The sequence below is a fragment of the Plectropomus leopardus genome, chromosome 19, assembly GCF_008729295.1.
Source record: "Plectropomus leopardus isolate mb chromosome 19, YSFRI_Pleo_2.0, whole genome shotgun sequence".
Taxonomy (NCBI): Eukaryota; Metazoa; Chordata; class Actinopteri; order Perciformes; family Serranidae; genus Plectropomus; species Plectropomus leopardus.
In genome coordinates, this window is record NC_056481.1 from 20,831,151 (window position 1) to 20,858,746 (window position 27,596).

At 40.0% G+C, this 27,596-nt stretch overlaps 1 protein-coding gene across 4 annotated transcripts; it reads left to right on the forward strand.

Annotated features, from left to right (window-relative positions):
• kctd17 (potassium channel tetramerization domain containing 17) lies at positions 1–26,816 on the forward strand. Of its 4 annotated transcripts, none has more exons than XM_042507655.1 (7): positions 1–423; positions 14,828–14,936; positions 16,067–16,158; positions 16,800–16,946; positions 18,971–19,096; positions 19,598–19,741; positions 21,745–26,816. In XM_042507655.1, exons 1-6 carry the CDS (start codon positions 61–63, stop codon positions 19,700–19,702), a joined length of 942 nt encoding a protein of 313 aa, XP_042363589.1. In that variant the 5' UTR covers positions 1–60; the 3' UTR covers positions 19,703–19,741; positions 21,745–26,816. The 4 variants fall into 4 exon arrangements, with proteins under 4 accessions (XP_042363589.1, XP_042363591.1, XP_042363590.1 ...); XM_042507657.1 differs by having other exon boundaries at positions 16,800–16,898; XM_042507656.1 differs by having other exon boundaries at positions 16,803–16,946.
• Positions 26,817–27,596: the final 780 nt, after the last annotated feature.

Consider the following 27,596-nt stretch of genomic DNA (forward strand, 5'->3'; position numbering starts at 1 on the left):
CCGAGACAGCAGCAGACACGGACGGACGCCCTCGCTCGTCTTCATCTCGTGTCTTTCCAAATGGCAACGACGGCGGACGACCAGCGGGAAACGGAGGACGCCGTCGCCGCGTTGTCGACGCACCACCGCGGCTGCCACCACAACAGCAACAACAACAATAATAACAACAACAACAACAAAGATAACGAGGCGGGAGAGACCGCGACGTCCGCCACCCCCGCCAGCACCACCGAACCCGGCGGGACGGCGTCACAGAGCATCGGCAACGGCTCGGTAATCAACCCCACCGGCGGAAACAGCGGGAAGTGGGTCCGGCTAAACGTCGGCGGCACCGTGTTCCTCACAACGCGGCAGACGCTCCTCAAAGAGCAAACTTCGTTCCTGTACCGGCTGTGCCAACAGCAGGACCTGCACTCAGACACGGTGAGTCCCCCGGTCAGGACACTTTACACCCCACCGGTGAACGATACTTTGCAAACTGGCGGTAAATACTTTGTTATAACACTATGTTTCATGCCACTTACTATTAACTTTGGTAAAGCTTAGGTATTCCTAAATGCATTTAAAGTTTCGTAATGACATGTTGGTCATTGTAAGCATTAACATTTTATATTCTTTATACATACAGTGCAACATAACATGCTCCTGGTTATGTATTAAGTTAAGATTGGTAGTAAAGACATTGGTATTAAGGTAGTTAAAGGTTTGGCTTTGTTTTAGGGACTGTTCGTTATTATATTATATTGTATCAATACACAGACTCAAAGTATAGATTTTTTATTATATAAATTATTAGCATTACAAAATCAATTTACTATGCTATTTACTGTACTATAATAATAAAATCTGTATCTATTTTAATCTATTAGATACGGTTTGATCAATAAAACATGATTAAAGAGAGATGGACAGACTGGACACTTTATCTTATTTTGTAAAAACAAATGTTGACAAAGTTTTTTCCATAATTTGCAGTCAAAGAAAGACAAAATTGATATATGCCTTAACATATGTTAGTGTATAATAACACATTTAAATTCTCAATAATATTGTATTGTGATATTATTTTATTATACCTTTTATACCAAGACAGGTAATAATTGTTTAGCTGGAAATACATTTGTTTTATCCCCACAAAATATATCACAAATGATGTATTTTGAAAGGTTGATGTTATCAAAGCGGACTAAAGGGATTAGCAAATATGTGTGCAGGTCTTGGCATAAAGTAAGGCAAGTTTGGACTTGGGGGCAGAAAAATAAAGTCAATAATAATCTCTGAACTGTGCCCTAGAATGTTTTTTAATATTCAAGGTTATTCGATTGCCTTTAAAGGGTTTAACTATGACCAAAATCCAATGTGTCCACTGTGTCCTGCAGCTCTACAGCAGGTGTAAGGGTACTGTATATGTGAAGTCTGCAGCTCTCTCCCTCGCTCCTCAGCATCATTTTGTGGTGTGAATGTAGCTTGGGTCAGATGGATGAACACGTGCCTCCTCTTCTGCAGGGAGCTGCACAGTCAGTGGCTGTACAGCTGGCATCTTATGGGGAGAGAGAGAGAGATGTATTATGTGTCTCGCAGTCACATGGAGACTGAGCACACTGTAAGGACGAAAAGACTCATGAATGATGCAGATTTCTATTATGCTGCAGCCTTTGATATGCATGTGTGTGACAGAGAGAGAAGGGGGCAGGTCTACTGTGTGTTTCGTAGCTGTCCGGTGAAAAGTACTTCTTAGCAACTGTGAAAAAATTAGCCACAGGAGGCGATAATATGGATGGAAAGTTATTGTATATAGTAGTAGTTTGTAGTTTTATAGGGTATAGGGTACTGGATTGTCATCTAAGAAATTAATTTATTTCAGTAATGTTTTAAAGATTCCTTTATTTCTGTTGCGTAACTAAGAGTATTTTCTATTTTCTTTAACCCCTCTTTGACAGTAAACTGAGTAACTTTGGTTTGTGGACAAAACAAGACATCTGATGGCACATTGGGCTTTAGGAAACACTGATCAACATTTTCCCTCATTTTCTTACATTTCATAAACCAAGCAACTAATCAATTAATCAAGGAAACAATGGACAGATTCATCAACAATAGAAAATAATTGTTAGTTGCAGCCTTTGAACCAATCTATGTAGATTGTGCTTGCTATTGTAGTGTATGGCTTTATAAAATTGAATAGAAAAAGACAAAACAAGACATCACTGGGGGATCTGGGAACACACGATGAGTATTTTTCACTATTTGCAGACATTTTATAGACTTAGCATTTAAACAAATAACTGAAAAATTAAGCTTTGGTGTAATCAAAAGAAGCTGGGATGTTGCGATTGCATTTTTGCTCCCAGTTCCAATCCAAGTCATTTCCTTTTGAGTATCTGTTGATACCAGTCCCTATTCAGTACTTCTGTGTTTCCTAGATAATACAGCTGCACACTAAGAAGGCCTCTTTCATATCAATCCTATGCTTGACAAAATGAATAATTGTTGCTTCAGTGCAGCTTGTGTCTGAGTTACCTGAATGACCTGCGTTCCCTCGAGTGTTTATTTTTGTCATCCTCGCATCTTTTGGGTGGATTACTCTTCATTAATACCTAATGTGGGTGAGGTTGCTTAAGCTCTGCACTGCTCTTCTCTCTCCTCTAAGCAGGGTGGAGAAACACTGTGCACTATAGTGGAAGGCAAAATACGAGACTCTGGCAATGAGCTGAAATGAACTGAGTGCTGATAACATCAGTAAATAATGTAAATAAACAGTCTCATACTGTGTTTTTATGCCCCAGCGTGAGTGTTAACAGAGGCAGAAATTATGTTTTCAGGTTGTTTGTGAAATAAATCATATTCCTGACATCATAATACAGTTGATGTCAGGAGTTAAGTTTTAGGAAGAGTCAAGAACACAGACATCAGTTATTCTCTTGTTTTATGTGCTCTTCCCTCTGCTACTGAGGAGAGTCTCTTCCTGCAGGTTATGTTACTGCTGGCATATTTTAAGATATATGGAAAACTATGCTAAACCGCTGGACATCAACAGTTGTTGTTTTAGGTTGTTTGTAACAATTCAGTGACATAACGGCTGAGCTAGCATGGTGTTCTTGGGTAAAAGAGCTTGTTAATGGCGGTGGATGAGAGACTGAGGACAGAGCAAGCTAAAATATTTTTTTTCTAAATTTTAAACTGTTAATGCTTGTTGGTTGGTACTGGTGTAACTATAAAAGTAACAGCTTTTTCCTAGGGAAGGTTTTATTGTACTTACAGTAACAAGCATAGCTGTCGCCAACTCAAGTAATTGGTGGCATTTTTGATCATACTGATGGCAGAATCTATGACGGCGGATACATGACCATCTCACAGACTACATACATCGTCACATAGAGAAACCCCAGTAGTGAGTCTTAAAACCCGGAAATGACGTCACATTTTAGCACCTCCTGTTCCCTCTTCTCAAAGTCAGTGGGTTTTTAAATGTTTTGTAAGAAGCCTTAAATAAGGTGTGTGGGTAACACTAGAGACTTTCAAGTTTCATTGTACGACATAAAATATTTTATGCGTCATAAAAAAGAACCTGAACTGCACCAAATACAGCTCCCCAGCCTTGTAGCAGTGGCACTGTGACCATCATGTAGGTCGCTCTAGCCTACCAATCGCTGTTTACTTCTGGTGATTGCATTTAAGCTTCAAAAATCCAGATTGGTGTTCATTTGTTAAGAATATCTGGTTCAAAAAAAGATTTAAATGTCATGAATGTTTACCACAGAGTGCATTTTCTGCCATCATCTGCAATCTAATGGAAATATCCTATACACTTTTTGACGAGGAAACCAGGGCAAAGCTAACTGTCTGGGTGGCCTACAAAAACCGGCACCCCACCACATCCTAATCAGCTCATGTTAAGTGTCACCACCACATGCATCCAGTGGAGGGTTTCAGACAGTGTCTGTGGTTTTCAAATAAAAACCTCATATCGGCAGAAGAGCAGCTTTTCCTTCAGCTATAGTGACAAAGCTGAAAAAACAACCACCAGAATTGGCGCTTGGAGATTTTTACCTGACAGCAGTGATGACTGTTCCCCCGCTGCACAACTAGACTCTATGGAAAGAATATTCCCATGTGACCTTCAGCCGCGACCTGACAGGAGCTCTCCCTGCACTGCCCGAAGACACACAGTCACACGCTCACAAACACACACACACACACACACACCTACATCTCTTTCCTTCACCATTATGCTGTCCTCTCCTCATCCTCGCTCTCAGCGGCTGACTCACTGTGAATGCTCATCGCACACTTGTCCTTTCTCGCCTTTTATTCCTGCTCTTTATCACAAACTCCTGAATCCGGAGAGACACAGAGAGACTTAGTGTTTTCTTTTTCTTGTTATGTCGTGTTGCTGTCATCCTGAAAACAGGAAGTGAGCTGTAGGCGAGGCTCTGAATCCTCTGAGTTGTGACTTGTGAACATGATGGCTGAGGACAGACAACAGTTTTTTGTCAGATGTATAACATCTCAGCATGTATACATTTATAGATGGTACACTATAGAAAGACCTGATGGAAGCCAGATAGACGTGTCTCAGGGTTATTACAAGGGGTTTATGTTTTATTCTGTCTGTCTTTATGTGTTTCTATTATAAAGCAAGTTATTAATGCACCCTCACGACAGACACAAGGACAAGTTCCTTTGTATTTTACCCAGAGATTCAGGTTTTTCAAAGTCAAGTATGAAACGTCGGTCGCTGGAGGAATCAGGATTTTCCTGAAGAGTAATATGTATGTGGCTAAGGTCGTCAGATGTATTGAGAGGTGCTGATTTATTCCCTGGTGAATAACATTATCCTCACTGTCTGACTCTTGCCGTTATCTGCCTGATGCTGTCTGATGGTGTCACAGAATTTCAAAATAAAGCCATATACTAAAGATAATGATATAGATGGATGTTTTCACTATGCATCAATCATATTATATTGTAGATCATTGAATTGAAACATTGATCCAAATTGATAGATCAGTACACCCCTACTTATAAACAATAATCACTCAAGTGTGGCAGGTCAGTGTTGCGTGGTGTCACTTGGCCAAACTCTCTAGATGATGTTTCCCACGTTTTCCCTCCACTAAAATCAGAAAAAGGGAATACACTTTTATTGAAAAAACATAATCCATCAGGGTACCCCTCAGGCTAAATGTTACTTACTAAATGGATCAAGATCTGGAATTCTTAAAACCTCTGCACAACAATTTTTTCAGAAGAAATTCTGTCCCAAAGTAAGGTCTGGAAAACTTTGAAGTGCATATTTAAGGATCTTTGAAGGGGCTCATTGTGGCAGCATGTTGTCTTTTTGAAGCCATTTGAGGCTGAATTTACACAGCAGCACTTCAGTCTGTGTGTTTTCGTGTCTTACTCAGGAGAGAAGCCGAATTTATCCTCGCTGAAGTTCCCGTCTAATCCGCTGGCGTTAGCATGTTTCTGCTCAGGGGTTCCTGGCTGTTTTTAAACCCACTAACTGTCTGGCTCTGTGTGACTGTTTTAATGAGATTACCAGCACCTCAGCTGCCCTGCCCCCTCACCGAACCAAACCCAGGGCTATCTGCTGTTAACGCCACCCAAGCTGACCTCATGCTGTCCCACCCCAATCACATTACGCAGCTTAAATTCAGCTCTGATGATGCTAGATTATGTTAGTTGAGCAGGTGTAACAGGATGGCCAGTTGTGGACTATAACCACATAATCTTATTACCACAGATTTGTGATTATGAATGGCTTAATTCATATGAAAAAACATGGTGATCACAAGGTGAGCGTTGATGGCCTGATGCTTTAACCTGGCTTTTCTGTAAATGTTCAGATGTTTCTTTTCTACCTTTAAAATCTCTGTCCCATCTCGCTGTGTCATCGTGGATTCCACAACATGTTGAGACTTGCTTTATCACCCTATCTGAGAGGTCTAATGTGAGGCATTGGCAGCGGCCAGTAATCATGCAAACGATGTTGGAGCCAAGGTTCTCATTTGAATAAACAGAGTTGTGTGAACTTGCCCCGTTCTACTTTCAGGATACATGAATAAGACTTTGGTTTGGGTTACACAATAGGACCTTGTTTGGTATTTAGTTAGAATTCAGGGCTGGAATTGACAAACCTTTCTCAGAAACAAAAACACAAAAAAGCTGCCATTTATCCATTATTTAAGCTGCCTTTTATTTTTCTTAATTGCTTTGCTGGCTTGATTTCTTTCAAAAACGTGAAAATGCAATTTCAGAAGAAATGGCCCAAAAATTGGCAAAAAAAAAAAAAAAAAGTAGAGTGCAAGGCGATGAAATTACCCAAGAAATGTAAAACATAAAAAAATAACAAAAACAGACAAACAAGGAAATTACCCCAAAAATCCCCAATAAATAATAATAATAATAATTCTGTAACAGAATTTTAAATTTGTAATAATGATAACTATAAAATATTTTTGTGGAAATTTTCCCAAGTTTTTTAAAAAAAAATAATTTTCCCAATCTGCTAATTTCTTGCACTTTGCAAAACAGTTCCTGCTATGTTGCTCATTTCCTTTTTTCCTGACGATTTAAATACTTAAAAACAAGAACACAAGAAAAGTGATTGATCCAGGTTTCAGAGGGTTAATTACACTAGCTTACTTGAAGGTTCAGTGTGCAACTCTCTTGTCCCTGACATTGAAGAGTAATTGCAAAAACACTGCAACGCATACTTATGACATATTTCCTGCAGGCAAGCTTGCTGCATCTTCCCCGCCCATAGACGCGCTTTTTTATGCCTCAAAGCTGGCGGTAGTTGTGGCTGGAGGCATTATGACTTCAGGTTGTTCCTCTGTCTGTCCCTCTCTTATCTCAACAACGCCTTGAGGAAATGTTAACTTTAAAGCAGGGAATGTCTGTGCATGTGTATGTATGCCGTGTGTCCTTCGCATATCTCGGGATCTGTTCATCCAAACTTCTTCAGGTTTGGCAGGTGTATTGCTGGGGACCAAAGGGTGTGCTGTGTCGAATTAGGTACAATTTGGACGTGCGACATGTTCGATATTAATAAACTTTAAATAAACACGTGAACAGTCTCTCTGAATCATGCAGCAGGGGGCGGAGCGTCAGGGCTCTGGAAAGAGTAGATTGTGCATGGAGCATGTCTTGCTGTATGTATTTTAGAAGAAGAAGGCAGCCTTTGGTTTGTTTCTTTGACATTCCAAGTTATAACCAGAGCTGAAACAAGGCTGGTGCGCTCAGTACAGGGGAGAGGGGACAGCAGCTGTCTGACTAAAGCAATACGATAAGGCTGAAAAGACCAACTCAGATTCAAACTTCCATAGATGGTAATTCTAGCCAAGTTTATCTATTTTTTTTCTGGACCGTCAACTCCAAATACATTTTTTTTAAAAATGTTCCACCTTACCGTCTGACATACTCTTAGCTGCTGCACCGTCACTGTACCCCCCCACATCTGGCTGGCTGACTTGGAAGGCATCACTTCTGCAGACACCTCAACTTCAGTATACTGTGAAATACAGAGAGCTCTCCCTGGTAGCTATAGGTTTAACCAGCAATGCATTAGCTGATTCGGCGAGGGCTTGAATGTAACGGACATTCATTTGTATGTTAAAGTCTGGCGTCCAGCTGTAATTAGAAAAATACAGGTGAAAATAAAATAGGTTGCAGCTAGGTGAATACAATTACAAGACTTTTTCATTAATTTACTAAAACATTACTAAAAATGTTTCATTCACCGTGCATGGAGCTGAAGAACACACAGTCAAATGTGTTCATCAGCGTGGAGCCGCTGTGATGCCTCCTACATCAAAAATGTCACCAACACTGAGAAGTCAGGGGTTCAGCCAGACCATCTGTGGTGTTGGAGATGATAAATTAGGCTGATCCGTAATTAGAAAACACACTCATGTGCATAGTTTTTTTTCCCCACAACTCGTGTCCCCCTTTAGATCAGAATGGGAAAGCCAAAATATGTGTGTGTTCTCACATTTTCACGAAGACTGAGCAGTATTTCAGTGAACCATATACATCACAGTATGCATGTTTTTGTGAGGGCTTTGGTATCAGTGCTCAGTACCTTTTTGACCAAAATAACCCAGTATTAAGTAGTATCAAATCTTCTCCGGTCAAAAGATGCCTGCCTTTAATCCTTTTTTGTACCCAGAACTTGAGATTTTTTGTGTATGGTTTTTCTTACAGCCAATCACAGGAAGCGTTCTTTGATTTAATGCAGTGTGTGATCGGCCCACTAATGCAGCAGCTGGTATCTTGATCCTGGCTCAAAATGAGGCGGAGGTGGTTCCAGCCTGATCATGTGTAAACACGTGCATGGATACCGTGCCTTGAAGTGATTTAAGCCAAATCTTCTTTTTTTACATGCAACATATTTTAGGAGTTATAATAATTGTGTGTTAAGTGATTTTGGTGACTGCACTGTGTAACAAAGAATTTATTCAATGTTTTGTCAATAAGTTTTCCTTATAATTAGACAAATTAAGTGTCATATAACCTACAGAAACCATTCATGTGTGAAGTGATTTTGGTGACACTACACTTTATAAAAATTCAGTTTTTGAATATTTTGTCTCACAGCTGGTTGCACACGGACGGCAACGAAAGTTATCCAGCTTGGAGGACCGCTTACTTGATGATAATGAGGTTGTAGCTCGTTGTTTCTGTTTTAAGAGCGATTTGCTTTTATGTTATTGTTCTTGGAAGTTTGAGTCTTGAATTGTTTTTCGAGGTTTACCAAACTGCATAAGCCTGCGTTCGCAAACGCAGCTGCCTACTGGGATCAGCATTTCTAAGTGCCAGCTGGCCATATGAAAGTGTATTAAAGCGGCAGAGAAAAAAAAAGACTGCTGCTACTCATTGGTTCTCTCTCATGTTTATAGGGCTGGTAGCTGCTTTGCTGCTGACTTGCAAAAACAGACCGCTCTTTTCTTCCTCTATGGCAGTTTTGGAAGTGCCTTTCTCATTGCACTGTACTGATTATGGTACAGTGCTACCACATTGAAGTAATGCCACAATTGCCATTATAAATGACTGGAATGAAAGTAGTGCAACACAATTGTTAGAAAAGTGTTTTCCATGAAGGAAATTTCGGGAGGAAATGTGATGGAGGCGGCCGCAGGAAAATCCCAATGTATCACTTTACTGGTTTTTGTACTGGTATAGTTATTTTGTAAATGATACCCAGCCATATGTTTTATTACAATAATGCAAAGCCTATAGAAATAGATGATTAAATTTGGCAAAGTAAGCTTTTTTTGTGGGGTGTAGTAAAGCTTAACAGTTTAGTCTGTCTGATTAATAAGTTGATGACCCGTGATTTAAAATAACTATGTGGTGGATTTGAAATTTGTAGAGTAAAAAACAGCAGAGCAGGGATGCTAGTGCTGCACAAAAATGGTTAAACAATGTACTGGCCTATCATCTCCTTAAAAACGCATCTTTAAAAACACTTGGCACTGCTTCAGGCTTTCTTAATATTTAACTAGCTCTCTGATAAAAAGGAATCAAATACCATCAAGCACCATTTTTTTCCACGGCTCTCATTCCAGAACTTTACAGTTAGTGTAAGACAAGGGATTGATTAATGAATATTGATTGTATGAAACTGATGGGACTGGTCGTGTGTAATCAACCAGAAAATTGAACAACTGCCCTACTTTTTCTTACATCAGAAGTTACACACACAAAGAGTGGTTTCCAAAAGCGAGAGACCATATTGGAAATCTGTAATATTTTCACATAAACCTGGAAATAGTTAGTGATTATGAGAAATCAGAAACATTTCAAAGTTATTTAAAAAAGTTAAAGTAATTTGTGGCACTGACCAACTTAACTCCTTTGTACAAAAGGCCATATTTCCTTGAGTTGTGCCCCTTCCATTGAAGCATGTGTTCAGATAACACTCAGGTGGATTTGATGTGCACATCTGGGGCTCATGAAGTTTCACAACTTGCAGCTAGTGTTTACCTTTATTGGGGCTGTACCCAACTCAAAATGATGCCTGTTGAATTGGATTTGGCTGTTCAACACAGATATTCAACAATTAGTTTTGCTTTTCCATTCAAGTTTTAAAGGTTGAACGGAGCTCAGCAGGGACGTTCGGTGCGACAGCGTCAATCATGTAATATAGTAAACAAGCTAAAGGTGCTAACAACAGATCACATGTGCGCAACAATTTTTTGCAGATAATAGATATCAAACAAAAGTTTGTCTGTGTTGTGTCTAGTTGCTCCGAGCCTTATGATGCAGAATCCCTCTTTCTCTGTGCGGCTGCATTGTGTCTGTTGTAGCCAGTACCAAAAAGTAGCGTGACTGTCAAGAGTACTCATTCGGCAGCAAATCTTGGGGAGAAAAACATCCCCAAAAGTACACTGTGCAGTACACTGAGTAGCAAAACAAACCAAAAAAAAGACTCGACTTGAAGCTATCATGGTTGACTGAGGGGTGTTTTACTGATGATTTAAATCTCAGACTCTTAGGGGGCAGCCCTACTTCTGAGTGTGTGTGAATGGTTAACCGAGTAGCAGGTCGCACACCACAAATACTGTTAATCTGCACACATTGTGATGACACAAAGCTGTTGAATATTGGCAAAGTTTTACCTTCTATCTTTATATTTTTAACCTGTTTTTACTGCCAATTGAGTTTGACATCCTGTATATATCCTTCGAATACATACTGTGGACCCCTCTGTCTGCTTCTCTGTGAAAATGCATTTTCATTTTGCCAAAAATCATATTATTTCAGGGAGTGCAGTTAGTGATGGTATGGTAGCTCCGACAGCTTGACAGGCAATCACAGGGGCAGGGTTGTTGTTTTTTTTTTTTAAAAAAAGGAATAAATATAGTGAATAAAAATAGTGTTACATTCTAAACAAATGCAAAAGTGAAGTATCTTGGCTCTCACACTTTTGGACACCACTGTCAGTAATGCTTAAAGAATGCCACAAAGGATAATGCAAACACATTTTGCAATGTTACATTTTTTTAGTATCATTCAGCCCTTATGTTTACACATGCTCACGCAAGCAGCAGTATGCAGGCAGGCGTGTTTGTGTGTGTGTGTGTGTGTGTGTGTTCTGAGAAGTGAACAGGGCTTTTGTTTGGCTTATGCTGATAGCCTGTGGGATGTACTCACCTCATCAGGGAGATGTTGTTGAGTCACATCTTATTTCCCTGAACAAATGCATTGTAAACCATTAACTCACCAACTAGTGTCCCACTTCCCGACAACTTACATCACCTTGTGAGAAAGTGAGCATGCTCCATCTGCAAATAATGATCAACAGTAATAATTCAGTATGTAAGTGAGTGTGTGTGTGAGAGAGAGAGAGAGGGTAAAAAACAGGGCTCTGGCAGATTCAGGAAGCGTTTCCCCCGTGTTGTCATGCCCACACTGTCAAGTCAAGTCACGTTGATGAGGCGTCAGTCTGTCCTCCACTGCAGCTCCACTCATTTAGAGTGGTGTGTGTGTGTGTGTGTGTGTGTGTGTGTGTGTGTGTGTGTGTGTGTGTGTGTGTGTGTGTGTGTGTGTGTGTGTGTGTGTGTGTGTGTCTCCGCTCTGCAGTCATCGCCCTTCCACACTCTAATAATTGTGATTTTCAGTGCAGGCACACACTCAGACACACCTAGTGCTGCGTCTTCACAAGCTGCTTCTTGGTCTTCATATCCCATCTTCGTGTCTCTCTGTCACAGACACAAAAACCCCGTGTGTCTTCATCCCTTGGCTCTATGGCGCTGTCTCTCTGTGCTTTTTCGCCTGTGGTGTTTGCAAGAGTGTCTCCCCTTCATTTCTATTTGGAGATTATTCGTCATACTGTCTCTCCTAACATATTTGTCGTCCCGCTGTTTATTTCCGCTGTTGATCTGCAGGTCTCTCTCTGGCTGTCCTGTCATGCCTCTTTTCTCCACTAATCCATCCCTCATCTAGCTGCATCACACATCCTATGGACTGCTTTACAGTCTGAATCTGTCTGCTTGTGTATGTAGGTGTCCTCGTTCATTGCATTAGTTTGGTGTCTCACACTGGGAGTGGCTCATCAGAAGCTCATGTCACGCTACGCCAGCAAAGATTGGCTGGGCTTGAAGAGATGAGCTTCGACGCGGTATCCATCATTCAAAAGCGTCTGATGTATTTTTTGCAGCTGTCGGCATAACATTTCTCTATCATGCATCGATGTTTGTTTACCATGCATACGTTCCTGTCTTCCTCCATGAGTGCCAGCGAGCTGATATTATGTACGAACAGAGTTTGAATATGATATGTTCAAAAAACGGCAGGCAAGTGGGGCAAAGAAAACTTTTCTTTTTATGGGTCCTTTTTGAGAATTTGGAAGAGTTTTGAGGGTTTGTCCATGAAAATGTTTGGGAACCCTGTTAGTGGGACGTTTAGCAAAGCCATTTGTAATTTCAGGTATGATGTGTCTATATTTGCACAATGTTACATAAAATCTTCCGAGTCTATGTCATTAGTTAACGTCTTTTTATGAAGCTTGAGGTCAGATGTTTTGACTACATTCCTCTCTTAAATCACCTCTCTTACACAAAGTGATCATATGTTAAACTAACATTAGTTTTTGTCTATTAGCGCAGTCAGCTACGCATCAGTTACACATGGCAACTGATTTCATAAGTAGTTTTTGTGATGAACATTTTAATTTTAAAAAAGACCTTTCTGTGAGAAGTATTTTCATTTTAACCTAAACATTGATCTTTTTCCTAAAACGTCAGAGTTATCTGGCTTAAAGCCCTGAAGGCAACGGCCATAGATTAGTAACAAGATAATCTAACAAAAGCATATAATTCAGCTCTATGACAACTGTCGAGGTTTACAGAAAAAAGGTTGTTTTTCTGATGATGTTTTTTTCTTTGGCATATGCTATGTCTGTTGCCCCTTATTCTCTCTGAGATCTAAAATATTTCCACAGTGCTGATTTATTCCTAAGTAAATAAGGTTCTCCTTATCGTCTTTTTCTTGGCTGCGTGCCGTTCTTTGCCTGCCGCTGTCTTGACAGTGATACAGAAATTTTAAAAACAAAGGCGTATCCTGATGATGATATGGATCGACATGTTGCCCTTCAGACTCCTCACAGCAAACACTCCTCCACAGGCCAGGACCTCAGAGTGACCTGAAAGCCTCTACCTCCATACTGAAGAGAAGTTTGGCCTCACATTTTCATTATTTAACTGAAAACTGGCTGTGAGCCAGCTCCTTGTTTACAGTCCAGATGAACAACTGGAACTCTCAAACCGAGAGCTGATAATATCACACATCCATATAAAAAAAATGGAATATGCATAAACAACTGGAAAGTCCAGTTAAGCCCCTTGAATATTTGTAAGAGTGCCAAATCCTAATCAGGGTTACCTGCAGCATTTGAATTACACTACCAAGCTGCACCAGGAATGTCAGATACATGGCAATATTTTTTTGTTTTTTACAAAGTATAAATGTCTGGATTCAGCCTTCGAAGTCAGGATTTTAATCAAATATTAAAAGCTCATTACAGTTAAAGTGAGAGTTACTGTGTGAATGAGGATCCGGTAATAAAAGTGATAACATGTTTCTGTGCAAGATGCTGCTGGAGGCTACTGTTGTCCGTTGCCACTTCAGCACATCAGAAAAGAATCAGTCATGTGGAAAGAGTAGATTCACATTATCAAGCTTCCTGTCATTTTCTTCACTTAATCAGCCTTTTAACCATTATTTTTAAGGCCTGCACTTTTTAAAACTTGCGGTTTGTGCAATGTAGTGAAGGGGGATTTTGAATTCTGGGACTTACTAGTCCAGAGTTCAGCCTTGATCCCAAAATATATGCGTCCTTTTTCTGTCCTCCTTCGCGTCCCGAATGCTTTCTACAGAGACCATTGAGCCGTGTGTTAATGACACATGATCAGCAGATGTGACCAATGTTATTTAACTTGCTCTTCCCTATACATCACTCAGCTTGAATCTCCTAAAGGCCTGTATGTTTTTGTATGGATTTTTCCAGCAGTAGCTCTTTTGTGAATTCAACTCTAAAAAGGGGGCTCTCCTTCAAGCGTTCATCACAAGGAAAGAAGGGTAAAGAGAGAATGTGTGTGTATGTTGGAGGGGCAGTAGTCATGACATAACAGCCAGGCAGGCTTGGCAGAAAGTAGCCCGGAGGTGGGAGACAAGCAGGCTGCCGACACACGTGTGTTAACAAAGTCAGCAACAACTACTCTGCAGCCCCAGTAAGCAGCAACTTCTGTGTCCAGCTGGAAAAAAAGCAGTTGCAGGAATGTGAAAAAGCAATGCTGCATTTGCAAAAGGGAGCAACAAAGTTTAATGGGAATTTGGGAATACCAGAACAATTTTATAATCACAAAGTTGTTTTTATTAGCTGTAAGGGGGCTTTTATTATGGAGACCAAGTCCTCTGCAATGCATCTTGCAAACATACCCCTGCTCTGGACAGCCAGTACTGCGTACGTAAGATGAAAATAGCAGACCAGGATGTTATTCTCCAGCTGGTGAGCTTTTGGGTCTAAAAATACTCAATATATCTCAGAAGAGGTCCATTAATGGTCCGAAAATAAAAGTAGCCACATCCTATGTTTATACACATGACCACAAAAAGTTGTCTTGAGTACTGTAACAAGTTACAACACACACAGCTTACAATAGAATAACATTGCACTGAGCACACCCCAGTTCAGGTCAATAAAAACTCCCCATGAGTAAAAACCCGAGAAAAAAGTGGCTTTCTGCGCAATGTAAATACACACACTTTATGATGTGATTATGTTTGTTTTTCTGTTTGTCTCTGTGATTCTTTATAACAGGATGAGTCTGGAGCCTATGTGATTGACAGAGACCCCACTTACTTTGGTCCCATCCTCAACTACTTGCGGCATGGCAAACTGGTCTACAACAAGGAGCTGGCAGAAGAAGGTCTTTGATACACTTTGACTCTGCTCAGGTTTTTATTTTTGGGCAATGCTTAGAAAACACTGCATGCTTCCATACTACCTCATGTGATCTAGTTTGTTCTTGAGGGTCTCCCAGCTTTTTAGATTTTAGAAAATGTATAATATACACAGATTGGTAAATACTTTCTTTTGTATTAGTTAACTAAAAGTAATGGATAAATAGTAGAAATAATTAGCTACATATAATAGACAAGTAGTTAAATAAAGTGATGGGATTTGAATAGTTAGCTTAAAGTGATGGACAAAGTTGAAATTGATAAAAGTATTGGATAAACAGCTGAAATAGTTAAAATAAAGGACAAAAAGTTTGAAATAGTTTATTAAAGAGACATACTCTGCTCGTGATTATTGACAGTGATATGCCTTCATAGGCTCTCCGCTACCCCAAGCTTCCTGCAACAAAATCCCCCTCCACCGGTTATGTCCGTGCATCTGTGGGTGCACACTGGAAACTCACCCTGATTTCTCTCAAATTAATGAAGTAGATGCTTCTTGGGTGGTCAAAAGATGAAAATAAGGGGAAAATGATGACACAGATATACATATATTTGATTCATGGCCTGAAAGTATTTTAAGTGTCCAGAATACTGTGAGTCTACGTTAACTGGCAAACAGTTAGCTTTAAGTACTCGATAAACAGTAGAAACAGTTCATTTGCATGAAAAAGGTCTCTGTCTCTCTTCATGCTGCTGCCTGCATATCTGCAGCTGCAAAAAGCAGATCAAAGTTAAGAGCACTCATTCCGCAGCAAAATCTGCAGATCAAAATGTGCACAGAAGCACACTGCATAGAAAAAAAAAAACACTGCTTGACTCGTCTCAGTCGACTGGGGATCTCCAACTGATGATTCAAGTTTCTGACTTTCAAGAGGCAGCCCAAGAAAAAGTTCTATCCATTTTTGTGTCACTAGTGTCACTATATTAATGTTATCTGGTGTATAATCAGTTCAAATGAGCACATATGTAACATGAATGACGTCAATAAAGGGGATGTGGAGTTTATCTAACAAGGCTGTGCCAGATGAACTCTAGTTGGGAGCCACTTTGCTTCGGTATTCACAGGAGCTGAGTTGCGTGTTTCTTCTGTTTCAAGGCGTCCTGGAGGAGGCTGAGTTTTACAACATCACCCCACTGATCAAACTGATCAAGGAAAGGATTGTGGAGAGGGACTCCAAAGCCACACAGGTATACACAGAACTCGTCAAGTATTTTTATGATAAAGGAGACGGCTGCTTCACTCTGATCAAAGCGCTGTTTAAATCAAAGTCAGATTGCCTCAGTCACTGCAGTGCTTATCATTTTTATGTAATTTTGAAGACAGACTGTTATATTATTCTTCTTACACCATGAAGCGTTTTTTGCATCTGGCAGTCATAATGTCAAACCGTAGTACGTTTTTCAATGTTGTCTGCATCCAAAACAAGCAGACATATTGTACTCATCCACACGCACCATTGTGCTGGTGGTGTAAGTGCAGTGCCTTTCTGCTCTTTGTTGATGATTTCACCCTTCTGTGCTTTTCTAAAGAGAGCTCAGCTGTAGTGCTGTATGAGGCTACTTTTCTTTTCTCAGGATGGTTGCACTCACTCTTACATAATCCTGCTGCCCTCTCAAACATACTCCCACTTCCCTGTGTTCTACCGTACTTTACAGGACTCACTGCGAGACATTGCGTGGGGTCAAATGTTGTGCCAAAATATGATTATAGAAGTTCTGGTGGTTGTAGCTAGCTCACGACTCTTATCTTCTTCCTGAGGCTTGGTTATGTGAAATGTGTGATATGTGATCCTTTCTTCTCAACCCCCACCTCTTCTCTCTTTCCCCAGCAGGTGCCCCCCAAGCATGTCTACCGAGTGTTGCAATGCCAGGAGGAGGAGCTCACCCAGATGGTCTCCACGATGTCGGACGGCTGGAAGTTTGAGCAGGTCAGCGTGCGCGCCTGCAGAAAGCCCCGCACCGGACTGCTCTGGACTGTGGGTTGGACTCACGCTGCTGCTGACCCTTTAATCTTGATCCTTGGCCTGACCCCCTTGGCCCCGACCTGAGCCCTGCTATCTGCACCCCCAAATTGAAATTAGGACTCCCTGATTGTATTAGTTCAGTGTAGACTGATTTATGGACCTGAAGTAGGACTAACTAGTATGTCAATGTATGCTGACATTTTTTTTTTTTTTTTTTTTTTTACAAATAGACCCAACAAGCTGAATCTGAACGATTCTCCGTTGCAGTTATATAAAACCATCATGACGCAGCACCCAATCTTCATTATCTTTTTATGTTCAGCCTTTTATGAAGGGTTCAGAACCTAGATAAGATCCCTAGTCTGTACCCAATCAAGAAGTTTGTCTTTAGTTGTTAGATTTACTGTTTATTTATCAAAGTCCAAATGTCCATTTTGTGTTTAAGTCCACCATAGATTAAAGGACTTATACGCCTCTAATAAAACAAATTTTTCAAATTGTGAGCAACCAAATTAAGATCTGTTACAGATGAGTTGATTTATGCTTTCTGCTGTGGACCCAGGAAAGTTTTTTACTTAGCTGAGATAATGCCCATGCTTTGATGTCACTACCAACAAGGGACTCAGACCACTACATCAGTTTATTTAGTAGTGGTCTGAGTCCTCAGTGGCTTGGTGTATTTTATGCAGAAACTTTTTATTGCTTAGTGCTGTGGGAATCCCACATGCAGAGTGAAAAACATAAAATTGCCAAGAAAACTCCCCAACAAATGCCAGATATTTCCCAGTTCCATAAAGTGCTCTGAGGATGACGTTTTTCTGTAGGCCAACCCGGAAGCTAACGTCGCACTGGTTCCCTCGTCAAAAAGCCTGTGGGTTTTTTCAGTTGGATTTTGGATCAGAAAATAATCTCTGTGGTAAACAAGCATTTTTGATAGTAACATGGTTTGTTCAGAAGAATAATCTTCACAAATGAACACCACTTTCAGGATTTTTGAAACCTAAATTTAGTTTGCCAGAAGTAAAAAAAAGCTAGGCTATAAACGACTAAACTGGTTGCTGTGGCAACAAGGCTGAAAAGGTGTGCTCAATATAATGACATTCTGTAGTCTCATATAGCTAATTGTAAACAACTGTCATTCTTAAGACACAAAAGCTTAAAAGTTCTCAGTGGGTTATTAACTGATGCCTTTATGTGGGATAACAAAACATGTCTCATAAGCTTGTGTGAACAACATATCTAATTTCAGGCTTCTAACCAAAAACCATTAAAAAGTAACACTTTGAGACTAGGAACAGGAGGTGCTGAAATGCTAATTAATTTCAGGGTTTTAGGACTCATTACCGGAGTTCTTTATTGACGTTAGTTAAGAGTTTTTTTCTTCAATTTTTTGTTATTGTAAAACTGATTTTTAATGCCATCACGTGTGGCATTAAAAAGTCTGAAAAAGAATGAATTTGCAGCCATTGCTCACAGTTTGAATACATTAGAATTGTTACAAAAATATGGTCTTCTGAGTCACTGTAACATCAGTAACAAAGAAAAGTTTTAACAATCTTTTAAGGTGAAGGACTGAAAGGCTTTAGTTCATCGACTCCAACAGTGACAGAGTTACAACTCAGAACCTCGAGGAGTCGTAATAGGTCAGCCGGTCCACACTGTAGCCTAGAAGTCACACATAGACCCCCCCCCCCCTTTCCCACTGCTTTGGCACCAGGCTCCACTGCATGCTGCACAGCTCACGTCCCTGCAGAAGCTGAACCACAGTAGTTTGTGCTGTTCCCATAAGTAAAAGATGCTTTTTGTCGAGTCCACTGCTGAGTGTGTAACAGCAGGCTGTCTGCTCCGTGCCCCCCCCCCCCCCACTACCATGCATGAGCACATAAAGCCTTTCCTCGCTTCAGTCTGGGATCTACTTCTTTCTCTTGCTTTTTGTTTTCTCTATTTCTTCCTGAGGCTTACTCTGTCTCTCTGTCTCTGTCCCCATTTCTTCCATCCGCATATATTTTTCTATCCATGTCCCTGTCTTTTTCTAGATGGTGAACATCGGCTCGTCGTACAGCTACGGGACAGAGGACCAGGCTGAGTTTCTCTGTGTTGTGTCCAAGGAGCTTCACACTCCAGGATCTGGATTGGCGACGGAGCAGAGCCACAAAACCAAGGTGAGCCTCTGTTTGTTTTTTTCTCACAAACACAAGTCTTTGAATGCTCCCTGTAGAATGCAAGGCTGTGTGTCCACGTGTGTGTCCTGTCCTTGTTTTGTATGTGTCTTGTGTGTGTGAAAGAGACAGGGGGGTGTCTCCTGTCATTGAAGCGACTGGCTTTGATCGTGCACTCTCCACTGAGAAGCCCCAAATGTCACTCGCCTCAAAATGTCATTCACAAACACATTCACTCCATCATCCACACAGCTCTGCCTCTCCTTCCTGTCATTATCGACCTCTCACCTCCTGTCTAACTGTTACTGTATCAATCTATATCTCTCTTTTTCACAATGGATATATAGATACATATCTGCCTGTCTCTATATTTACCTCCAAGCTCCTCACTGTCCACTCACTGACACTCATCAGTGTGTTCATTTTTTTTTTGTCGTTTTCTGTCTTGTTTTGTTTTCCCTTTTTCTTTTGTGTTCTCCCCTCCGTCTTTCATGCTGAATGAAGCCGACCGAGATGCAGGAAGAGGAAGCCGCGAAGGATGAGGAGGAGGAGGAGGAGGAGGAGGAGGGAGGGAGAGATACCACGCCAAATGATTGGCTTAGAGATTGAGGGAGTCATGTTTCTTTGTTCCAAAGGGAGGCGGAATGGGTGAGGAACTGTGTGATAGATGTGCAAGTGCGTAGACCTAGTAGATTTTAGTCTGTGTGTATATATGTGTGTGTGTGTGTGTGTGTTGTCTGTTGAGATCTGGGGTGTTTCATGGTGCTGCATTGAGTGTGACCTCTGAGGTGTCCCTCAGTAAATTCATTTCTCACTGAAAACGCTAAATATATATATATATAAATAGACAGTTCCCAACAGCTGTGAAATCACTATGAGCAAACACATTAGCTAGCCAAAGCCAGTGGTGGAATATAACTTAGTACATTTACTCAAGTACTGTACTTGAGCACAAATTTGAGGTGATTATACCTTTACTACACTACATTTCAGTGGTACTCCATTCACTCCATTTATCTTAATGCATAATAAGAGTTTATAAAATATGATGTTTTGTAATGAAATAAATTACCTAACAGTTAATACAAGTACAGCTGCAATCATTAGTTTATTAATCAGTCAGCTAATTGATAGAAAATTAGTTGCAACTATTTTGCTAAATGTATTGGGGGGGGGGGGGGTGACTTTTGTAAAGAATAAAACTAGGTCTTAAAAACGCATTTTAGTCAAGGGACCATACTTAATCAGAGTAGTGGGGTGGCCTCCGTGGAGCTACAAATATTTTTTCTTTAGCCTCCCTGAGTAACCAGGGGAAAACACATGACCCTCCCTCCACCATAAATAACCAAACTTCATATTGTCTGGCTGTGATAAATTGTGTGTTTTTGGAGATTTTTAAAGAAAACACGCAAAACATTTAAACCCACTTGCTGTTGGGATTTTGATGGTTTTTAAAATATATATATATATGTCATATAAATAACAAGACCCTTTAAAGTTGAATGTACCTGCCCTAAACTAAAATACATAATCCCCTCCTCAGTGCGATTTTGCGCCACCACCTCCCCTCTTAAAAATAAGGCACAAAATTGCGAGGTAGCACAGACATTACTGGGAATTGGTTGAATATGCGTTAATTGTTGCAATCAGGAAATCCTGGAGGGACCACCGAAGAAATGTGACGCATACTACCTTTATAACCATCTAATTTTATAACAGTTGTAGAGAAAAACGAGCAACAGTAATGCTCTCTAAATACCCCACTGATGACAAATGACTGCTATTAGCAATGTAAGAAAGGATAATCTCATGATTATTTCAGTCATCACCCTTCAGCCTGATGCTGGTGATCTCTGCCAAAGAACCAAGCTGAACTGAAACAACCCAAACTGTCTTTTCCTCCAGTGTCCTTTTTATTTGTCCTTTTTTTTGCTCTTATGAGAAAACGTTTCAACATATTCAGACTGTCAGAGCATTTCTCTAATCTGTAAGGATGCAAAATGCTTCAAGGTCATAGAAAACAAACCAGAAAAACGTTCCCGCAGCTGAAAATGTATCCTCAGTTGATCAAAGACGTCATGATCTAAAAAAAAAAAACCATCAGTTAAAATACCCAGCATGTGTGATACCTTTTGCTAAAATGTCACTGTCTGGTGCTGTTTGTCACAGTGACCTGCACCAGCTTGTGTTTAACTGCGGGCATGCTCAGTGCGGTCCGTCGGTAACCCGACAGCCTGACTAGATATTGATTTAGCGCTGTGTCTCTGTGGGCTCTCATTACCAACGCAGGGACATGAAATATCCCAGATCTTTCAGTGCAGCAGCAGTGTAAGCTGTCCTTCCCACTCTGTGTGTACATTCTCAAAATAGAGCCACACACAGTCACATACAGGACACATTTAAACATATTTAAAAAATAAATGTTAATGGGGCACATTTAAAAAAAAAAAAATAAGTGGTTAAGACATGGCTGTGCGTGTTTTCGTTGATGTTCCCAGCCATTACTTGTCAGTGAAGTCATTTGCTCTCATTCTGTTACCATTTTCATCATCATTACCATCACTATCACAGCATAGATTATATCAAATGCTCATAGATTAAATTGCAAATTTTCCTAACTTCTTTTTTCTTTTTTTTCTTTTGTTTCACAGCTTTTCCAGATCCACGGGTCCCGGATGTAGAAATCAAAAGAATATAGCTTATTTTTTTCTCGTCTTATCCCTACATGGTATCCGCGCGCATCAACGGACACTCATCAAAACAGAGTTGTAGCATCAGTTCTTTGACAAAAATGCCAGTAAGAAAGATTACCCAAAGGTAAATTACAGCAACATGTTCAGAAACATTTTTCAGTCAGTATATTTTTTTTAATGTAGAAATGGTCATGCATTGGTGCGCACAAACGTTATATATTGCCAAGGGCAATAGTGGAGCTTAGTAAATTCTAACCAAAGATCAAGATTAAAGCCGAACTAAGGTGCTCAACCAAAACACGACAGAAAAAATCTGCCTGAAGAAAACTTTGTAGTGTAAAGTGAGCTGATTCTGCGTCACTATTACCTGATAAATGAAAGGATCAGATGATAACAGTGTTGTGCAACTTTGAATTATTACATTCCTTAATGTTCCCATAGTCTTTTCACTTTTTTTGTACTTGAGGCACAAGTTTGGAGAGAAAAAAATCACCTTGGTCAACAAGCTGTTGACTGCAGGTATTTCAGCCAGGACATGGTTAAGCTTGTAGAAAACCACGACAATTGCATTATTTGTTCCCGTCAGTGTGAAAACACTGGTTAGATCTCATTGTTCACTGACTCTGCAGCCCAAGCGGATCTTACCAGTGTGAACTGCATACAAAGAAGGGCTATCCCCTAAAAGTTAGAAATTCAAATCAACAGTCAGAGACCCACAGAAATGAAAGAAGCTGCTTGGACAGGTGGAGGGCTCGTATACATGCTGTGTCTTTAACTGCTTGGAAAATGCGAGGTCAAGCGCTGGGTGCTACCCTTGTGCCAGCTTTGAAGAGCACAGAGGCAGGATGCGTCTGGGTTGCTAAATAACCATCACGAGGGCACTATCATAGCTCTTACCAGAACTCCCAAGTGCAGAGCTGATCGTCCTCCAGAAGATGTTTTGTAAGTGTTTTTTTGCCCTAAAATATAGTCCGTGGGACAGATGTGAAGCTGGGTATCCGTGTGCTTAAATGATCAACTTTGCCTCAGTATTTACCACAGACTGATATTTATGGATGAAGGGACGATATCTGCCGACTGTGATTGATTGTTGTCCTTACATGACATGCAGCAGCACCTGCCACGTATCCGCATTAAAAACAATAGAGTTGAGGCAGCACAAATAAAGTAGCATGTGTACAGGCCCTTTTGCTTCGAATTCGTGAATTAACAGCTCACAGCAACTTAATACGATAAGGTCTCTGGCTTTTGTTTGATATCTAATTTTGGCAAACAATGTTGCACATTATCCATTAGCTTATTTACTGTAAGACTTGAATGTCACACTCACACTGATCCCCATTTAAACTTTCAAACTTTATGTAAAAATTGAACAACTAAATCTGATTCGACTGGCATAATTCTGGGTAAAGCCCTAACACAGCACGTGTGAGTCAGTGCAGTACAGTTCTGAGTTGTGGGGATGCATTGACCTTACCTACCTGTAGTTATGTGCTCTGTGTGAACAGTGGTTTAATCTCATGAATCAGATGTTAGCGCAGCCATCTATCAGTTTGATGGAATCAGTGTAGCTGGAGACAGACATGTTATCTTATTCCTCACTGTTGCTTACTGGTCACCTTAAAAAGGTTTTATCCCCCTGCAGACAAGCTGTCCAACAGACCTCGTATACTGCTCTACATTTTCCCCTGCACCAACACCCTGTCGTGCACTGATGCACACCTGCATCACCTCGTGCTGGTGCATGCTCAGCAGCAGTGTCGTCTCAGTCTGTCACTCTGGCTGAGATCCAGAGCCCAGACCGACAGAGAGATGTTGGCATGAGTCACAAAAAGACTGTAACAGAGACGTGTTGAGGGCAGGAGGAGGCGGTATCAAAAGGAGAAGGAGAGACAGGAGAATGAGTTGTAGCTCCGTTTTCTAACAGTGATCGTCCAAAAATGTCCTCTGTCATCATCTTTGTTTGTAAAAAGGAAAAAGGAAGAGCAGATCTGCCGCAGTGCAGGTGTATGATTGAAAAGGGTCTAGGAAGTTAGATCACACACAAATTTTAACAACCTCTGTTGGCAACTTGTAGGAACTACACCACAAATCAAATGTGTATCCCCTGCACAAAGTCCGTGGCTCAACCCTTGACAGTTTGTGTAGTGCTGTTTCATTTCTAGGTGTTGCCAGCACATTTAAAGTAAAACTCTGGAGCTGGAAAACAAAGTAACTTAAAAATAACAGGGTGTTCTGTTTTTATCAGCAGGTAATATAATGTGTAAATATGCCTAAAATACATCTATAACAGCCCAAAGTCATGTTGCAGCTTATCAGAAAACATTAAACGAAAACAAAAGAATATATAGAAAATACTTTGTTAAACAGATTCTGATGGAAGCAGGGCAGGTCATATTCCTGGAGGCATAAATTACTCAAATAATTGAGTTGATCAGCAGTGGGAGGAGCCAAACAACCATAACATTAAAGGGTTGCCATACTAGTTATCTAATTAGTGCAGTCTGCATTCCAAATTGAAAGTTGAAACGGACAACTTTTCAACTTTTTCCATTCTAGCATTTACAAGTGATATTGTCGTTGGCTCCGCTGTTGTGGAGCTGGACTGCTTTCTGTTTTCCTCAAAGCTGAGCAACAGGGATCTCTGTCTTGGCCGGTTAGAGTTTCCACAGTTTCTGCAATTGTTCATCATCCACTGTTTCTTCTACTTGCAATAGTAGCTGCATACAACCAAAATTATACTTTTTGTAATTGGGGAGAGCTACCAACAGCTAGAAAAGCTCTATCCTTTTCTTGTTTTTGTTATGCAATGGTCGACACACTTCCATTCTCTCCAGGATTTCACTGGCTGTTTTGGGATTATTGTGAACTGAAATATCTGATTTCACTTTAGTTTTTCTACAAAGTGGAAATGCATGCTCCACAGATAAGGACAGGGAGATAGAGAGAGACTGAATGAATCAATACACTGCATGCAGCTCTACAACAAAATAATATTTTACCTGTTTCAAATAGTTAAATTTGTGGCACAGTTGTGGTGATTGGAAAAAATTGGGCGGTTGCACAGATTTCATAGGGATTGGCAGAATTTGTGTGAATTGTTGTGATCACAATATCCTGGAGGGACTGACTTTCTTTGTGCCGCAAATCAAGCCTTCATTTTTCCGGGAGGTTGTTACTGGTGGCACACAGAATGGCACAATGACAGTGAGGCTTACTGGGAACCAGTTGAACTGCTGATGGTGGCATTTTTCTAACAACATAACACTGCAATCATCATTTACTTCATAAAGTTAAGGCAAAATTCTTATCAGTACTGGCCAACAGCTGTGTAGATAAGACGCAGACATGATGAAAATATTTCCTAAAAAAAACCTGGGAGCTGTAGTTTTTAGTAACATTACTCAAACATGGGTATATAAAACAATAAAACAATTTTTCTAGTTTATTTTCACTTTTAGCTGCAGTCCAAATCACATTTGGTAGGACTAATTCATAGTTGTTTTTGTTTTTTATGGAAGTGGTTGACCAGAATTAAAATATTAAATATCACTTAATGTATCCTTAAGTTAGTTGTGAAAGCTGTCCTGAATTAACCCTAAGAAAAACTACAGTTCTTTGGCTCTGCCCGCTGAGGTTCATCTCACGTAGAGAGATTATTTCTGCCTCTAAAGATTTGGGCAGCCATATTGAGCGCTTGCTGTCAGCAGCTTATGTCGAACCCCCCCGCTGTTTAGCTCCTTTGTAACAGACTGACTGATTGACCGGCAACACACAGTCGGGAAACACACACGGGCTGTTTTATACAGGCAATAAGCACTTAGAGTTACAACGTGAGACAATCCAGAATTAGGATCATGACTTTTTTAATAACATTTTGATAATTAAATCGAAAAAAAAAAAAGGCTGCAAATACAATATTGTGTGCGTGCATAGTGTCTCGTCCATCTGAAGTATAAACAGATATCCAGAACCTTTAAGGTTCTTTGCAATACCTTATAAATGTTAGAATAGTTACATCATGCTTCTGATAATCACAGTGACAGTGATATTAGCAGGAGGAAGAAGACTTTTTGTCATTTTATCTTTTTCTCACCTTTATTTTTCTGCTCAGATCATTCGGTGCCTTGAGTTTAAGCAAAACTGACACCGACGTCAAAAAATGGTCATAGGTGTTTTACATTTTTTTTATATGATATATTATAGCAGACGAATGGGTAGTTTATGATCTCACTGAAAGTCCAAGTTTGTGTAAATTCCTTCCAGTGCATGTTTGTTCTGAGAATTTTATTTTTCATAAAGTGCTGAGATAAAGAAAGCTGAGTGTGAGGTGAAGCTGCTTTCATGCAGCTCTTGCAGAAGGCTGAAGCTGTTTTATATAAAATGTCATGCTTTTTTTATTTTTTTGTATGTTCAGTTGTCTAATTTATTCTTTTGTTTTGAATGTTACACGATAAAAAGAATTTCAACATTTTTAAGTGGGGCGGGGGGGTTAATGTCATCTTTGGGTGACTTTTGCTTTTTTTCTACTTGACTTATTTTTGACTAACCTGATGAGCAACGATATATAGAAATACAATCATCAGGTTTACTAAGTATGTTCGTTTTAGTTCACGTAAATGGAGTTTTTTTTTCTTTGATGAAAATGAGTAGGTCAGTTTTATAAACCTTCATTTGCATGTCCAGTGACCTGGTTTGGTTTGCTGGATCCACACTTACTTTTCATATGTGTACACTGTGTTGTTTCTGCTGTACAGTAGAGTGTGTTTTCACATAGTATTCGATGTGTAAAAGTCCTCTTTCATTATTCTGTGCAAAAAACAAACATCTGCCAGGCAGCTGTGGATAGAAAAATATCTTAATCTGATGCTGGAGTTTTGTTTTTTTTTCTGCTGTCCATAGAGCCTCAGTGTCTGTATACATCAAACAATGTGACACATGCATTGTATAACGCCTCAGATGAACCTGTACAGGCTTCAACGAACACTGTTTTGATTTTTGTATTTCACCTGAAAAACATTTTCAACAATGTGACAAAAGGAGATTTCTTTTTTTGTTTAATTTAATGTAAATGAATGTCACTATTCAACAAAAATAAATCTGTCCTTTGGTTTAAAATACAGATTTTATTTTATTTTTCCTCTGAGGCGGATGTTACAACCATGACACGCGCGTGTTGAGCCCTCATGAAAGCATACAACATCTGAAACAGCAAAGCTAGTTATACAGTCAACAGCTGCATACAGCTGTGGCAGCAGTTACATCCTAATACATCTGACATGAATCTCAGTAGTTAAAATGTACAGCCAGTGCTACATCACACTAGAGATGCAAGAGTGGTCAGAGTAGGTGTATTGTCGTTGGGGTGAGAATAAACATGAATATAAAATAACCAGTGCAAAAATAAAAGTTTTTGTTTTTTTTAAAGACCAACTAGAAATACCAGAGATTTTACACAAAAAAAAAAGAAAACTAAAACAAAAAACAGCAGTGGGTAAAATGTCGGGGGTTTTTTTGTTTGTTTTTTTAAGAATAAACAATACAGCAGATATCAGTTAAATCCTTGTGTGTAATTGGCTGTTCCTGCTCAAAGCATACATGTGGTTAACTCTGTCAAAGTTCAAAGTTTAAGTTTTAAACAAACATGATTCAGTCTATATTTTTACCAAGTCTAATATCTGTTACTTTAGTCGCTAAATCACAAAGTCGCACTTTCACTGGCGTAATGTTGAGTTGCCTCAAAGCCGGCACAGTGTAACTACACCTACAGATTTGCTTTTTATTATTTTATGTTCCTGTTTATGTTCTCA

Bases quoted from the DNA above. Each gene is read 5' to 3' on its own strand.
- kctd17 (XM_042507655.1), top strand. From the start codon at position 61: ATGGCAACGACGGCGGACGACCAGCGGGAAACGGAGGACGCCGTCGCC. The intron at 16,159-16,799 runs GTATACACAGAA...CTCTTTCCCCAG, and splicing joins GGGACTCCAAAGCCACACAG to CAGGTGCCCCCCAAGCATGT. The intron at 16,947-18,970 runs GTGGGTTGGACT...GTCTTTTTCTAG, and splicing joins GCACCGGACTGCTCTGGACT to ATGGTGAACATCGGCTCGTC.